Here is a 16,687-nt window from a genome sequence, read left to right as displayed (position 1 = left end):
AACCTCTTACAAAGAGATTAATGAATGTTTGATTTCCTTCCAACAGCCCTAGTTTTGCAACTTGTTTGTAGGTTTCAGCACAAAAAGGGAAGGTGCGATGTTTCACTACCTGATTAATGTGCATCAGTTTTTTACTTTTAACAACATAAAATTTAAAAAATGATGCCACTTCATATCAAGGGCAACAAGAACCAATGCAGTCAGAGACTGCAACATCCTGCAACACCCCTAAATTTAAAATTTTACCCTGAACCTTCTTGCATAGGTCAAAGATGAAAGCTAGTGCTCTGGTCTACTGTTATTGATCAAAGCAGTAGCTTTGATCTTTGGTCTTACACTAGCCTTCTCCCTCATTTTCTATCTTGTCCAGTTCCTTAATGTACAAAAGTTAAAATTTGACCTTGACCTAGTTTTTTCAAGGTCAAGGTCATCATCTAATTTTCATCCCTTTTGCCGCCCAAGTAATGTGCTTTTTGTTTCATCTTTCTATCTGCAACGGTTGCGAAGATATCTGGTGGACTAACGTACGGACAGACGGACAAACTAACTAACAGACGAACACACAAACGATGAGAATTACAATACATCACCACTTTGAAGCGGGATGTAATAAAAGTGACCCATGTTCAGCAATGCTTTGTGTCATGTAATTTCCAACATGTGCTGTCTTTTACACCATACAATGTCATGTCCATCACAACACATATTTTTTTTCTCTTCCTATCCACACCTTGAAAAAATAACTTTAACCCTGCTGCTAAACTTCTAACCTTGCTATCTTTCCACTTGGTCTCCTGGACACTATCTGCATCATGCCAACCAACTCTCTACCTTTTCCTTTCAGAGTTCCAACATTCAGCGTTCCTACTCTGAGTACAACGCTTGGCCTTCCTCTTCTCTTCCTACGAACACACTTTCCTCGTCTCCTTCTTCGACCAACAGTAGTCTAATCCATTATTCTATCTAATCCATTTTTATTATTATTATTATTATTATTATTATTATTATTATTATTATTATTATTATTATTATTATTATTATTATTATTATTATTATTATTTGTACCTTTTGTAAAAGAGAATTTTCATATCACCGAAGCAGCTCCAGCCTAACATATCATTTAAATGCGAAACATGTCAAGGACACAGAGTTGAACGTTAGCTTACCCTTTTAAAGGAAATGCCTGCCCTGTTGGCATCTTACTACTGATGTTGCCTTATTTAGAGGCATGTTATACTATTAATTTTGAATTGCTGTATTGAGTCAGCTTTAGTATTCATTTTGATTGAGAGTCTGCTTATGTGCCTATTTGAGACTCAGTCTTATTTTATTTCTGAATTTTATGTATTTTATTTAACTGTATTTGTATTGCATTTTTGAAAAATGCAATACCTGGCCTAATTGGTTTGCTGGTGTGCTTGGCCTTTTTTCTTTTGAATTTCATTTATAAAGCACACTTAACCAATAAAAATGTGGATTTCAAATCTTCTCTTCTTGGTGCATTCTTTTGATTAGTCATGCACTATAATTTTGCAATGTCCTAGAATTCAAATTCTTTATTTGGGGGCCTTTAGCAGGTATGAGATTACAATGCAATTAATTAGATTAATTAATTATAAATTCTGTAATTAATTAGATAAAAAATTTTAATCGCCTGACAGCACTAAAAATAACTTTATAATACACATTACTGGATAAATATAACCATTTAATTTATTTCTTCCATTTTAAATTTTTTTTCTTTCATGATGGTAGGTGAGACCGTACCTCACTTGCCTCCCGTGACCGCACGTCACTGAAATATTTATTGTTGATTTGCGAATGCACGAGGGCACACTGTACACATAGTGTACTCTCACGCATTTGCCCATCAACAGTCGTGACTTCACCTCATTGCGGATTTTTGGTAGGCAGTCACGTGATACTATTGGCTGAAGGCATCCGGAAGTGCCCTACTTTCCATGAGTCTCGGACTTCCGTGCTTTAAACAGTTGAAATGAGTGTGGGAAAATGTAATACAGATAGAAGGTGGTTTAATATCAGTATGGGGAGGGTTCATAAATGTTTAAATTACTGTCAATAGTAAGATAAAGAGTTCATCGCTATATTGCAAAATTCGTTATTCGAATGTGATTTCTGGAATGCATTATTCGCGAGTAGCATGGGAGCACTGTATATATAGATAGACAGACAGACACATGTCGTGTGAACTAAACAAAGCAAAATTTTATACAAAAAACAACTTTAATATATATTCATTCTATAGCTTAGTAATATGACCAGCAAGGAAACACTGCACTAAATTCTTATAGAGTTAACTGTTCATTAAATCGTTCATTTGGGTCCAACCCATACCACAGACCATCATGATCCACTGCTGCCCAAACCATTCTCTTTGTGGTAATTGTGGCTGCCCACTGTCCTGATGGAGAAACTACAACACAGCCTCCAGCACCGTGGACACGGTCTGCCATGTACTGCAGAGCCAACTGTGAAGACTCTGCTACTGATTTACCTGCATAGGAATAGGGTAAAATACAGCATGTGAAAATAGTTAGTAAACGTGATCATTTATATTATTGATTTTATCATTTTTAAATAAATACACCTTTTGGGACATTGCGCCATTTAAATTAAAGCAGGAGAGACCATGAGTGTGAGACCTATCTATCTACATACATGTGAAAATCTACATCTATGTAGATAGATAGACAGACAGGTACTATTAATTCCGGAAGAAATTGTGTATATCCACTACTCACAGACATAAATGTACATAGGTAAATATTAGATAAATGGACACACAGGAGAAAAACACTGACAATAGAGGACATTTACTGCACAAGACATTAAATAAATTAAACTGAACAAATAATGAGTATAAAAAGCACAAAACTTCCTGTGTCTTTCCCACCAAGTGGGCCTACTACAATGTAAGTGGGCCCACTACAATGTAACACAAGCCATCTCCTCCCCTCCTCCCAGCTTGCCTTTAAAGCTGACAAGGTTTTAAAACTGTGTTACCTTGCTCAACATGTAACAGAATGCGTCTAGCCAAGGTGACTTTCAGAATAGATTCTCCATGACCGGTACAAGCCACTGCACCGCTGATGTTGTCTGCATATCCTCCACAGCCTTATTTATGAGAAAATTTCTGAATCAAATGAACTGTGAAAACTGGTGCTAATCTCACATTGTGGTACTAGAAATATAATTAAAGGCAATGTCATTTACTTCGTTGATTACTGTGACTTGATTACCTTTAATTTAGTGCATTGATAAATAGGCCTGATGTGTAGAAAGTTCTATATCAGAAAATAATGATGCCATACCAATTATTGGAGCATCTCCTACTCTGCCAGCCATTTTGTTTCTGATCCCTCCTGTTGATGTTGCACATGCAACATTACCAACGCTGTCCACAGCAACTGCTCCAACAGTGTCATGGGCCCTAGGTGGAGGAAAAACATCAACCATGAATTGATGTATCAGCCATACTGTGGAAGACATTCTGACAGTACAATGCTGTCATTTCATTGTGTGATGAATGTTTCCAGTATCTACTGTAGATTGTATAGTAACCATCAAACTGTGTAATCCAAAGTTAATGAAAGCAATTGCAAAACTGATATTAACTGGTTTATGGACAACAATGTGAAAAAAAACATTTTTTTCAACATTTTCACTGAGATTTCCAGTATTTGCGAATCATTTACTGTATATCCAGAAAATTATGTCAAGTGGACTCAAATTTATTTTCTGAATATGTAGACCCCAGACAAGAAGGACTCAAATTAAAAACAATAGATACACTTACCACTGAGTGTTGTACTCTTCATTGAGTACAGTAGCATACGATTTATGTTTCTTCCATTTTTTCCTCTCGCACTCAGTCACCAGTGAACCCGTTGGGACTGTGGTAATTCCAATGCTCTCTGCAAACTGGGTTGCACCTCTACTTGTTAATATCACATGGTCAGTCTAGAATTTTTCATGACAGAACCATGTAAGAAAAGTAATTTAAAACTTTGGAGTATATTTTTCATATTACAAAAAAATGATTTGAATAAAGACAGAGGTCTTCTGAGTCTTAATTTTAATGACAAACAAATAATTAAGACCTTTTCCATCACTGCTCGTGCCAGTGACACAGGATTAGCAATATCTGTAACTGAACAGACTGCGCCACTGGAAAGTGTCTTTCCATCCATAATGAGAGCATCCATCTCCACTTCTCCTTCAGCATTTAGCACCGCTCCATGTCCTACAATTAAACCCCAAAAGCAGTCCACAGAAGTCGATGCAGTAATAAAAAGCATGATCAAGACACATGTTAAATATGAGTGTACCTGCATTGAATACACTGTTATCTTCCATTGCTCTCACGGCCGCTTCAACAGCATCCAAAGGACTTCCTCCTCTTTTCAGGACTTCAAATCCATCACAAGCTGCAGCTTTGACTCCATCAAGAAAGGCCTGGTCAAGTTCCTCTGGTTTGGCCATCACCCCACCATGAACAACTATGACTGCTGACATCTTTAAATTCTTGGAAGAAAAAGACAAAGGTAGTTGTTAAATCTCATAAACATAAACGTCAATGTCTGTGGTGATTCCACTTTTGTAAGGCTCAGATTAAGGTAGATATTAAGTCTGATTAAAAAAAAAAGCTAAATAATATGTATGCTGGCTCACATCAACACCAGCATTTTATGAATGGGTCATTGTCCTAGGTTATCCTGTAATGGTACAGGGGACTGGAGCCTATCCCAGCTGACTTTTGGTTGGAGGCGGAGCATGTTCTGTACAAGTCACCAGCTGATCACAGTCACACAAACAAACAACCAAAAAATCAAACCCAGAAGAGAGAACCTTCGTCTACACAAAGACAAAAACCACCATGCCACCCTTTAGCAGGTTTCCCTTCAATATAAAATTCATGTGAATGAGAAAAATAAATATACAATCAGACACAACAACAACTGGTTTAATTTAACTAAAAATGACATTCTTATAATGGAGATGTGACAATAGCCCAAAATCCTGTGAGATATTTTTACCTTTAAAGGTGAGAATAAAAGAGAGTACATAACTGCAAATTTTTGTATCATTATTCTCTAAGACAGCCAAAACAAGACAAAGCGAGAACAGAGTTATTACACTTATATCAAATTCAAGATTGTGTATAGAAGTACAAAATATCTGCAGGGCTATTATGAAAATAGAACATGACAAATAAAGAACGGTGTGGTTGTGCATGCTATGCGGAGGAGGCTATTGCTCCTGAGCAGAAACTTTGTACAGCCTGTTAGTAAAGTCAAACTTTATTAACTCAGACGTTTTGAACACTCAATCGGTGGGCTAAAGTAATAAATAGATAAGATTAACAAATAAAATAGACATTCAAAAATTTAACCGCTTAAACAGATATAAATGGAGATAGAGTTAGAGGGAGCAGACTTTGATGGTTTGGACATGTCAAGAGGAATTTGTGAGTATATTGATGAAAAGGTTTTAAGAATGGAGCTGTGAGGCAAAAGAGCAATAGAAAGACCAAATAGAAGGTGGATGGATGAGAGAAGTCATGAGGGCTGTTGGTGTTAGAGAGGAGGATACAGAAGATAGACGGACCTCTAACGGGATAAGCTGAAAAGAAAAGAAGAAATAGAGGTATCAAAGCTCAACTCAAATTAGGAGCCAAGGAAAAAAATCTGCCTCTACAAAGGCCTACCAATTTCAGTGCCAGTTGTTCTTAGCAACAGTGTGTTCCCATATGTGTCTACTTTTCTGACATTGCTTTCGAGGTAAAAATAAAAAAATGGGGACGATAATGTTGGGGATGATGATGATTCCACAATAAATACATGTATCACAACAAATACATGTGTTTTCCTGCTATTTGCATATAAATATTTATCATTTTCTCAGTCAAATAACAATTCCACCAGTACATCTCCTTGAAGACACGGGGAGAACATACCGACTATTCTACATGCAAACCTTCTTGCTGCAGCAGGTACCTGAGGCAAAACTTGGTTCGTTCAACAGCTTTAAATCGTAAAGTAGTTTCCTACCATTTTCTTTTCCAGCTGTTTCAGTCAAGATGAACAGATAAACTTTTCCTACCTATGTTGATGTTATATCCTTGTCACAAAGTCAGTACTCAAGTTCAGTCTCGTTCAGTTTTTTTGTCATTTTTTGCAAGAGTTTTTATGTGTTTTTTAAGCGTCTTGGTGATGGCATTAAATTGATAAAGTAGATGGCAAGGCCAGTTTTTTTTCTGTGACATATACTCATTAGAAACACTTTTGATTCCTTTCCTCTGATTGGCTTCAAGAAGGTAGGATTTTTTTTTTTTTAAAAAGGACAATTTATCATAACAGGTTTTTTGTAATGCTCAGAACAACTTTTACTTCATTAGCAGAGGTCCTAACATTGCAAATATGACTCTGACATCTTTGTGTTCCTGTAGGAAACAGACAGGGATCATCAAAATAGATCTTGTGTTTTGAGCAAAAGCTGCAGCAAAGCTGTTACCGTATTGGCCCGAATACAACACTGTGTTTTTTGCATTGAAATAAGACTGAAAAAGTGGGGGTCGTCTAACATTCAGGGTATAGACATTATACCCATTCACAATGCTAGATGGCGCTAGATATCTTTAAAACAAATGCTGAACTAACTCCCCAGGCCAAAGCCTGGGGAGCCACGAAGAAGAAAAATAAAAATAGCGGTAGCACGAAGAAGAAAAATAAAAAATAGTGGTAAGAAAGAAAATAAAAGAAGAGATAACAGAAAATGGAGAAACGCAGCGACAATCTGGAGAAAAAGTGGGTTGAAGATCGGCCAGGTTAACTGGTAGCTGAGGAGAAGTTATGATGCAAACTTCAAGATGATGGTGATAAAGGGTAATGTACAGAGTGTAATGTACGGAGATGGAGAGCTCAAAAAGATCGCCTAAAACATGCTCACAGTCAGAGAAAAGCTTTCCGTGGTCCTCAGAGCGGCTGCTTCCAAGAGCTCGAGATGTGATAGACAGCTTTATCAGGATTTGAATGAGGCAAAATAACATGCTTTTTCTCTCGAAAGTATTGTTATAATCATTTGTTTCAGATGTATTGTAATTACTTTCTGTATAAAAATACAATTTTTGTTCAAAAAGCCTTTTTTCAAACTTGAGTCTTACAAAGAGGAGGCCTTCTTATATTCGGGCCAATAAGGTATGTGGACCCTGTATTAAAAATTAACTTAATAATTACGGTAACTCTCACTGCACATGTATAACACAGTTTTACCTGGTGACTCCTGTGGACTATCAGCGTGTGAAATAAATACGACCATTACATTATAAGAACATTAAGACAAGATAATAAACACAGAAATAGCAACAACATAAATAATGCCAAAAAGCATTAATAATAATAATAATAAAGGTGTTCAGAAATTACCGGTAGCTGCAGGGTTTTTTTTAATTACTGTACTGATCCCCATATAGGGACATTTTAATCATTATTTAATCATTAATTTGCATTATTACCATGCAAATAGAGCCAAAATGACAAACTTTCTCTTAAGCCACCTCCAGTTAAGAGTGATGATAACAATTCAGGTCATTACTACAAGATGAAGAGCAGTCAACTATGCCATGAAAGTCCACCCTTGCACAGCAAATTGTCAGTCCACTCATTTCGAATCGCTTCTTGCTAGCTCCACTGTTGGTGCTGCTCGGTGCATCTACGTCCATAGCCGCAGCCATCTTGTCGTCAGATTCGCTTTTCACGTCCTTCCGCAGGAAATACAAACACTTTTTTGGCTCCATTTTCGATGTGCTCTCCATAATTGCCTTTAATAAAATACAGACCTGAACGTGTAGGTTTCTTTGAATTAATCCCACAAGGGGAAATTACATTGTCACTCAGGTAGTATATACAATCTGTGTTACAGGCCCCCTGAACACTGCACCCAAGGGGGCCTGTAAGCATGCAGTCAATACACACAACAAACTACACATATTAGGAGGCAGAGTGACAGGCAGCGGCTTCCGAACGCGCCCCAAATTGAGCAGCTTGTAGGGGGGACAGCGCCTTGCTCAAGGGCGCCTCGGCAGTGGCTGGGAGGTGAGCTGACACCTCCCACCATCAGCTCACACTCCGATGATATCATGGCAGGAGCGGGATTTGATCCACCAATGGCTTGGGCGATCTGTCTGCAAGACATCTGCGGTACCGCTGAACCACTGCCACCCCCAAATGGGCAGGTTTGGTATCCAGGAGAGGAATGCAGAAGGACAGATGGTAGTTGACTTTGCAAAAAAGATGGAAATGGCCATAGTGAATACTTTCTTCCAGAAGAGGCAGGAACATAGGGTGACCTATACGAGTGGTGGTAGGAGCACACAGGTAGACTACATCTTGTGTAGACGGTGTAACCTGAAGGAGATCAGTGACTACAAAGTAGTGGTAGACGAGAGTGTAGCCAAACAGCATTGGATGGTGGTGTGTAGGATGACTCTGGTGGTGAGGAAAATGAAGAGGGTAAAGGCAGAGCAGAAGACGAAATGATGGAAGCTAAAAAAGGAAGAGTGTTGCATGACTTTTAGGAAGGAGTTAAGACAGGCTCTGGGAGGCCAGGAGGTGCTTCCAGATGACTGGACAACTACAGCTAATGTGATCAGGGAGACAGGTAGGAGAATAATTGCTGTGTCATCTGGAAGGAAAGTAGATAAGGAGACTTGGTGGTGGAATGATGAGGTATAGGAGTGTATACAGAGAAAGAGATTAGCTAAGAAGAAGTGGGACACTGAGAGGACTGAGGACAGTAGACAGGAATGCAGGGAGATGCAGCATAAGGTGAAGGTAGAGGATAGCAAAGGCCAAACAAGGGGCTTATGATGACTTGTATGCTAGGTTGGACAGTAAGGAGGGAGAGACTGATCTATACAGGTTGGCGAGACAGAGAGACAGAGATGGGAAGGATGTGCAGCAGGTTAGGGTGATTAAGAATAGGGATGGAAGTCTATTGACAGGCTCCAGTAGTGTGATGGGAAGATGGAAAGAGTACTATGAAGAGTTGATGAACGTGGAAAATGACGGAGAACAAAGACTAGAAGAGGTGACTGTTGAGGTCCTGGAAGTGGCAAAGATTAGTCAGGATGAAGTGAGGAGGGCATTGAAGAGGATGAAGAGTGGAAAGGCAGTCAGTCCTGATGATATACCTGTAGAGGTTTGGAAGTGTCTAGGAGAGGTGGCAGTAGAGTTTCTGACTGGGTTGTTGAACAGGATCTTACGTAGTGAGAAGATGCCTGAGGAATGGAGGACAAATGAGCTGGTGTCCATTTTTAAGAACAAGGGAGACATGCAGAATTGTGGCAACTACAGAGGCATAAAGCTGATGATCCATACACTGAAGTTATGGGAAAGAGTAGTGGAAACTAGACTACGGTCAGAAGTGAGCATTTGTGAGCGGCAGTATGGTTTCAAGCCAAAAGAGTACTACAGATGCAGTATTTGCTTTGAGGATGTTGATAGAGAAATACAGAGAAGGCCAAACGGAGCTGCAATGTGTTTTTGTAGATCTGGAGAAAGCTTATGACAGGGTGCCCAGAGAGGAACTGTGGTATTGTTTGAGGAAGTCTGGAGTGGCAGAGAAGTATGTTAGAGTGGTACAGGACATGTATGAGGACTGTAAGACAGTGGTGAGGTGTGCTGTAGGTGTGACAGAGGAGTTCAAGGTGGAGGTGGGACTGCATCAGGGATCAGCTCTGAGCCCCTTATTGTTTGCTATGGTTGTTGTGTCAGCTCACCTCCGGAGCAGCACTGCCAAGGTGCCCTTGAGCAAGGCGCCGTCTCCCTTCACAAGCTGCTCATTTGGGGCGCACCACGAAGGACCTGCCCGCCACTCTACCTCCCCTGCATGCGTACAGGCCCACTTGTGTGTGGTTGTGTGAATTACAGGGGCCTGTACACACTAATTGACTAACAAAAACTAGAGTGTGCGTTCTGCGTGTGAGAGAGAGAGAGAGAGAGAGAGAGAGAGAGAGAGAGAGAGAGAGAGAGAGAGAGAGAGAGAGAGAGAGAGAGAACTCAGGTCCGAATTTCCTGTGCTGATGTTAAATCCTTGTTAAAAGGTCAGCACTCTCATTAACCGTAATGACTTTTCAAGTCTTTCTTCATAATAAGTGGTTTTCCAAGCTGATGTAAAACTGAAGTTGACAGCAATGCAAAGCAATTTATGTTGGTTTAATTAAATTATAAGAACATTGAGACAAGATAATAACATGGTAAACACAGTAGCAGCAAGTTCAACAGTGTCAAAAAAAACATTAATTATAATAAAGGTGTTCAGAAATGACAAACTTTTACTTACGCCACCTCCAGGTATGAGTGATAATGATGATTCAGCTGAGTACTTCAAGATGAAACAGTCAACAGTACCAGTACCAAGTACCAGTACCAAGTTCTACTCTTTCACAGAAAATGAAACTTTGTCCGTCATTTATAAATACTTAACTTTTTTCTGCAAAGGGAATGTATGGCCAGTTCATTCATTTCTTACAAAATAAGCCTACATATATTTAAATTGTGTTAAAGTCTGCTGTACTTTGCTGTGTTACTCTACAAAATCTACTTGTGAAGAATCTCCTGGTTTCTTGCACGCACCAAAACTACATTCCCCACAATGCAACGGAAGTCATGCAGCGCAACAAGCGGGCTGTGGTTGCATTGTTTATCAGCAGAGCAGTGGTTTGATTTAGTTTCTCCCCTCCCCAAAAATGGCTAAAAGGAAGGTGGACGCAGAGAGCAGGGTGTTTCAAGCCAGGTGGACGTCAGAGTGTGTGTTCAAAGAGGTAAAAGGTAAAGCTGTGTGTCTTCTGCGAAGTTTGGACGTTTCATCCCCGACACAAAACCCCAGCTGCTCATCTAAGCTGCTCGGACGCCCTCTGCCTGTAGCCGCACATACCTGTGTGAAGAATATTTCACTCTGATGACGCTGAACAAAACATCACACAGGAGCCGTCTGACTGATAAACACCTTCACTCCATCCTGAGGATTTCCTCAGCTCAGAGCCTGACCCCGGAAATTGATGAGACAGCATCAAATATCAGGTTCAGCCTCAGATAATTGAGTATCACAGAGCAGTAACTTATTTTCATTTTTTTCTACAAGACGTGATGTCTCTTTGGAGGAAGTATTGTTTTGTCTGCGTGCCTTACATTTTTGTATTTTATTTCATTTACATTTATTTCATCACGGTTTCATCAAGGTTAGCCGCAGTAAGACAGAGTACATGTGTGTGAATGACAGTTGGTTGATCTCGCCAAAGAATACGGCCAAAAATCAACATTCCCCATGTTATTAAAACAAAATGAAGTTTAAGGAGTTTAAGGCATGGCGTGGGTGGTTGGAGAAGTTCAAAAGGAGGACTACAATTCACTCCGTTGTTCGGCATTGTGAGATAGGAGCGCATGAACCAAAGAGGGCAAAAAACAATGGGGACAGCAGTTAAAAGGTAAATGACCGTCATTATTATTCTTTACTCTATTCTTTGTTTTTTACGTCATGCACAACTCTCATTTATTGTGTAATAATCTTATCATAACATGTATTTGTTACATGTTTTGATGCAATTTTATGCTTTATAAAACATTGATGTCGGAATTTTTATGGGCTTGGAACGGATTAGGTCATTTGCATGGAAAACACATCTCTACGTACGTAATTTTCTACTTTCGTAATTTCTTCCAGAACCAATTTATTTCGTAAGTAGAGGTACCACTGTATTGTTTTATTTATTTAATCATTAAATGATATACACATGCTCTTGGTTCAATAGGCTATGTTCATTTCAATATGTTTTAATAACCATTTAACCCTCAGCTTGTTTTAAATTTGTTTTTTTGGCCCTCCGTGTGACTTTGACACCCCTGATCCAGGTCATGGTAAACCTTTTTTGAATTAAGTCAGGTGTGCCACGACAAGACCCACAATGTACCACAGATTGAGGTAAGGACAACAGAAAGATATCATCTCATATATGTGTAAGGCTATCACAGACACTGGAATGGATCTTCAATAAACTCAACATCCCAGTAAACTTTAAGCCCAGCAACATCCTGAGGCAGAGGTTGGTTCACGCTAAAGACAGGACATCATGACACAAGCTGAGTAGTGTAATGTATGTATATCATTCATTGCTCTGAGGATTGCCCAGACAAAACCACTACACAAAAGGATGGTAAAAGACAGGAGATTAAACACCTCAGGGCTGAACTCAGCAGCCCATTTAATAATGTGTTGGGGAGTAGGTGGGTGGTTTGAATGTATTATGGATGTTCACCTGCATTGCCTGTTGTGCAGTGGTTGGTTAATACAGGTGGTTAGGTAGAAAATGGTTAATGTTGTGTGATGAGTTTGTACAGTGGGTTGAACCTGTTACATAATCAGGAAAATTGGTAATGCAAGCATATTAAGATAAATTTCTTAAATTCTGACACTTAGGAAGCAAAGTTCTCAACAATGTAGAGCTTCTCACTGTTGCTGAAGTCCCCTACTTCATGCCATGGACGACAAGCCATCCAGCACTGTAAAGACTTTGATGTTGTAGATTTCGGGTCACCCAGCGTCCTGTGATAGCCTCCTTTCCATTCTGTGATCCAGATTCAAGGATACCCAAAGCCTCAGCCAGTGCCTGTTTCCAAATGAGGGGTGGACCGAGCAAAAATTCCCATTTCTGGTGTTCAGTTTGGCCAAATCTGATTACTCTTGCATCTACTGCTCCCTTACGGAGCCTCTAACAGGTCCATATGTTGAACCCAAAAGCATTCCTTCCAAGTGCTCCTGCCCTAGATGGGAGAGAATTTGGAAAATGTTGAGTTTTCACTTTTATATATATGACCTCAAGCCATACCTGAGGATATTGTGTGTATGTGTCTCTAACTCTTATAGCTTAGCTCAATACACATATAGATTGAGTGCCAGAGATGGGTGCCAGGAGATGTATTGGTTCTTTCGAATTTTTCTAAAGACATCGCTGTATCGATCAAAAATAATCATGATAACCTGATTACGTCGATGTTTTTTTTTTCTTTCTTTCTTTCTCTTGTTTGCTTCTTTCTTTTACATTTCTTTGGTATGTTTCATTACCATAAAATTTGATATATAAATGACATTATGAAATAACATTATGTTGAAGAAAGGTAGTTTTCTATCGTCTTGGAACGGATTAAGACAATTTACATTATTTGTAATGGGAAAAATGTATTTGGAATTCGAACAAATCGATATTCGAACAGCCTTCCGGAACAAATTGTGGTTGGAAACCAAGGTTTGCCTGTATTTCTTTTTTTTTAAAAACCAACATGTAATTGGGAATGAATTAACTCGAAACCACTGGACTTGTATTTTATTTTATTATATCCCACGGACTGGTAATGTATTGTAATTGTCAGTGTTTGTGTGTTAATCCGTCCGTCCTTCTGTCCACCAAATATCTTCACAACCATTGCAGATAGAAGGATGAAACAAAAAGCACACTACTTTTGTAAGTTTTCTTGCACATATCTCAGGAACCCGATAAGATATTTAATAATGATCTATCTGCTTTAATCCTTTGTTCATTCTCCTTCTGTACATTTCTCAGCTAGTGCTTTGATCAAGACCTTGAGAAAACTAGGTCAAAGTCAAATTTCACCTTTTTAAATTTTTTGCACATATCTGCAGAACTGGGTAAGATCGAAAGACGAAACAAAAGGCGTTATATTCAGGAAGGCAAGGGGATGAAAATTAGATCACAAACTTGACCTTGAAAAACTAGGTCAAGGTCAAATTTTCACTTTTATATATTTTAGGTACACATCTCTGAAACCTGATAAGGTATAATCACAAAACAAAAAGCAACATTTTCAGGAAGCCAGAGGCACAAAAATGTGTAGGTCAGGGTAAAATTTTAAATTCAGGGGTGTTGCAGGATGTTGCAGTCTCTGAATGCTTTGTTATGTGTTTTTTTATGTCCTGTTGTCGTTTCTAAGTCTTAGAGAATAGTACTTTAGTATTTAGAGTAGTAATGGCCTTTAATTACCTCAAATGACGAATACAGATTGAAATTTAATAAATAATGACTTACAAACAACCACTTTGAACAAATTGTGTTTGTGTGTTGAGAACTACATATACACATGTAATAATTGTATAAGAAGGTAATAATCCCATCAAACTGAATAAAAATTTGTATTCCATCTTGTATGACGAGCAATTATAATTTTAAAAGTCTCAATGTAGATAACTAGGAAGTGTGTGTGATTTTATTACCTTGTTCAACATTTAAAAGAATGAGTCTTGCCAAGGTGACTTTAAGAATAGACTCTCCTTGACCTGCGCAAGACACTGCACCACTGACGATGTCTGCATATCCCCTGCAGCATTATAAAAGAATTTTTGAAAAAATCATATTTTTTAGAAAAATACAATCAGAAGCTGAGATCAATAAAAATATTTCTGAAAAGTGAAGTTGTGCATATTTGATATGAAACATTTTTTTTCTGAAAGTGCATTGTATATTGACAAATATGACAATAAAATCAAAATATGTGAATGAAATCAAAATCATTTCACTTCATTAGTGAAGTGAAAAAGTTTAAATGTCAAAAAACGTCTATATTAGAAAGTAAATGATGCCATACCGATGATTGGAGTATTTCCTACTCTGGCAACCATTTTATTTCTGATCCCTCCTGTTGATGTTGCATTTTATGCAACATTACCAACACAGTCCACAGCAACTGCTCCAACAGTGTCATGGACCCTAGGAGGAGGAAAAACATCAACTGTGAATTGATGTATCAGCACCAATGCTGTGGAAGACATTCTGGCAGAACAATATTTTTTTTACATGCCAAAGTTACTTTTGGGACAGGAAAGCCCACAGACAGCGGAAGACCGAGAGAATATCGAAAGTGATCATAAAGGAACAAGAGGGGAAATGAAACCTGCTTGTACAATGAGTGGACCTACAAAATTCTAACAGTTCAATTCTATAAAAAAATTATACACAGAAACTAGTGGACGCAGCATTGAATTATCTTGAGCACCACCAAAGACCCCATGGTTTATTATGACAACTTTAATTTGAGATTCACTTCTGGGCCAGACACCTCCGACTAGCCCCTGAATGGGATCAGGTATCATAACAATGTCGTTGATCATTTTTTGCCCTGGTCATGAACATGACAGGATATGACCGCCCCCACCCTTTTCACACTCTTGTGGACGCTGGTTTCTTCAAATCAAACCTGGATGGATGACTGCCAGCTCTTGATGAAACATGACTTTGAGATCAGAATGACATCAGATAAAAGATTGTGTGGCTATTGTTGGTGAATAAATTCCCACTGTCTATTGTAATGGAATTTAAGGGATTGCTCAGATCTCCAAACATACTCCTGAGTATCACGAGGGTAAAAGAAACATCATCAGCAAGGTTTCAGAGGCTGTAGAAAAGGCTGGTCTCTTGCAGTGCAGAGGCTTGGACCAGATCACTTCACTCCACAGAAGGTGTTAAAATAAAGTCAAACAACAACAAAACCTACCACTGAATATGTAAATCTTCTCTTTCTTCATCACCATAACACCTCCGCTTTTCCTATTCCTTTTTCTCATACTCAGACACCAGTGAATCAGGTGGGACTGTGGTCATTCCAATGCTCTCTGCAAACTGGTTTGCACCTCTGCTTGTCAATAGCACGTGGTCATTCTGGGATTTTTCATGACACAAACAAGTAAGAAAATGTGAAAATCAACATTAAAAAATGCATATTCCACCAATATCATAACTGATAAAAATAAATGGAAATTAATTTATTACACATAATGTTTGCCATAGAAATTGTCAAAAATCTTACTTTCTGGCAAAAAGAAAAGTAAGGAAAGTAATGACAACACCTTTTCCATCACTGCTCGTGCCAGTGACACAGAATTAGCAATGTTTTTAACTGAAGAGACTGCACCACTGGAAAGGGTCTTCCCATCCATAATGATGGCATCCATCTCCACTTCTCCTTCAGCATTTAGCACTGCTCCATGTCCTATGATTAAACCTCGCAATCACAACTGGCAGATCTATGTATCTCCACACTGCCAACATTTCGATTCTTCCACCTACCTACTGAACTGATATGAAATCAATATGCCGCACAGTTATGAATATGAGTACAAGTACACAAGCTCAGTATCTGATACAAATCCTCAATACCAGTATTGGTGTTCTCCTACCACCAGTAGATGGAGACTGTGCACTTCTAAAAACATAATGTCATTAAGACCATTCCTCTGCAGGCAGGTGGAAATACAGTATATTTAAAATGATTTGACTTTATTGGTGAGTGTGTGTGTGTGTGTGTGTGTGTGTGCGCGTGCGTGCGTACGTGCGTGCTAATTAGGCGTACCTGCATTAAATACACTGTTATCTTCCATGGTTCTCACAGCTGCTTCAACAGCATCCAGAGCACTTCCTCCTCGTTTCAGGACTAAAAATCCATCACGAGCTGCAGCTTTGACTCCATCAACAGAGGCCTTGGCCAGTTCATCCTGTAAGGCCCTGGCCCCAACATGTATAACTATGACTGCTGACATCATTGTGGTGCTGGAAGAAAGGACAAGGTATTTCTCATTATAGTATGAACTGATTGATATAAAA

The 16,687-nt window shown here is 38.8% G+C and overlaps 1 protein-coding gene and 1 pseudogene across 1 annotated transcript; both read right to left on the bottom strand.

Moving 5' to 3' along the window:
* Nucleotides 1–2,306: 2,306 nt before the first annotated feature.
* LOC137604099 (isoaspartyl peptidase/L-asparaginase-like) lies at nt 2,307–4,536 on the bottom strand. The gene is made up of 6 exons (XM_068328034.1): nt 4,350–4,536; nt 4,122–4,264; nt 3,818–3,981; nt 3,333–3,451; nt 3,025–3,135; nt 2,307–2,515 (listed from the first exon to the last, which is right to left on the bottom strand). Exons 1-6 carry the CDS (start codon nt 4,534–4,536, stop codon nt 2,307–2,309), a joined length of 933 nt encoding a protein of 310 aa, XP_068184135.1.
* Nucleotides 4,537–12,544: 8,008 nt separating this feature from the next.
* Nucleotides 12,545–16,623, bottom strand: LOC137604097 (isoaspartyl peptidase/L-asparaginase-like; annotated as a pseudogene).
* Nucleotides 16,624–16,687: the final 64 nt, after the last annotated feature.

The sequence above is a fragment of the Antennarius striatus genome, chromosome 11 (genome assembly GCF_040054535.1).
Source record: "Antennarius striatus isolate MH-2024 chromosome 11, ASM4005453v1, whole genome shotgun sequence".
Lineage (NCBI taxonomy): Eukaryota > Metazoa > Chordata > Actinopteri > Lophiiformes > Antennariidae > Antennarius > Antennarius striatus.
This window is presented reverse-complemented; position numbering and strand designations above follow the sequence as displayed.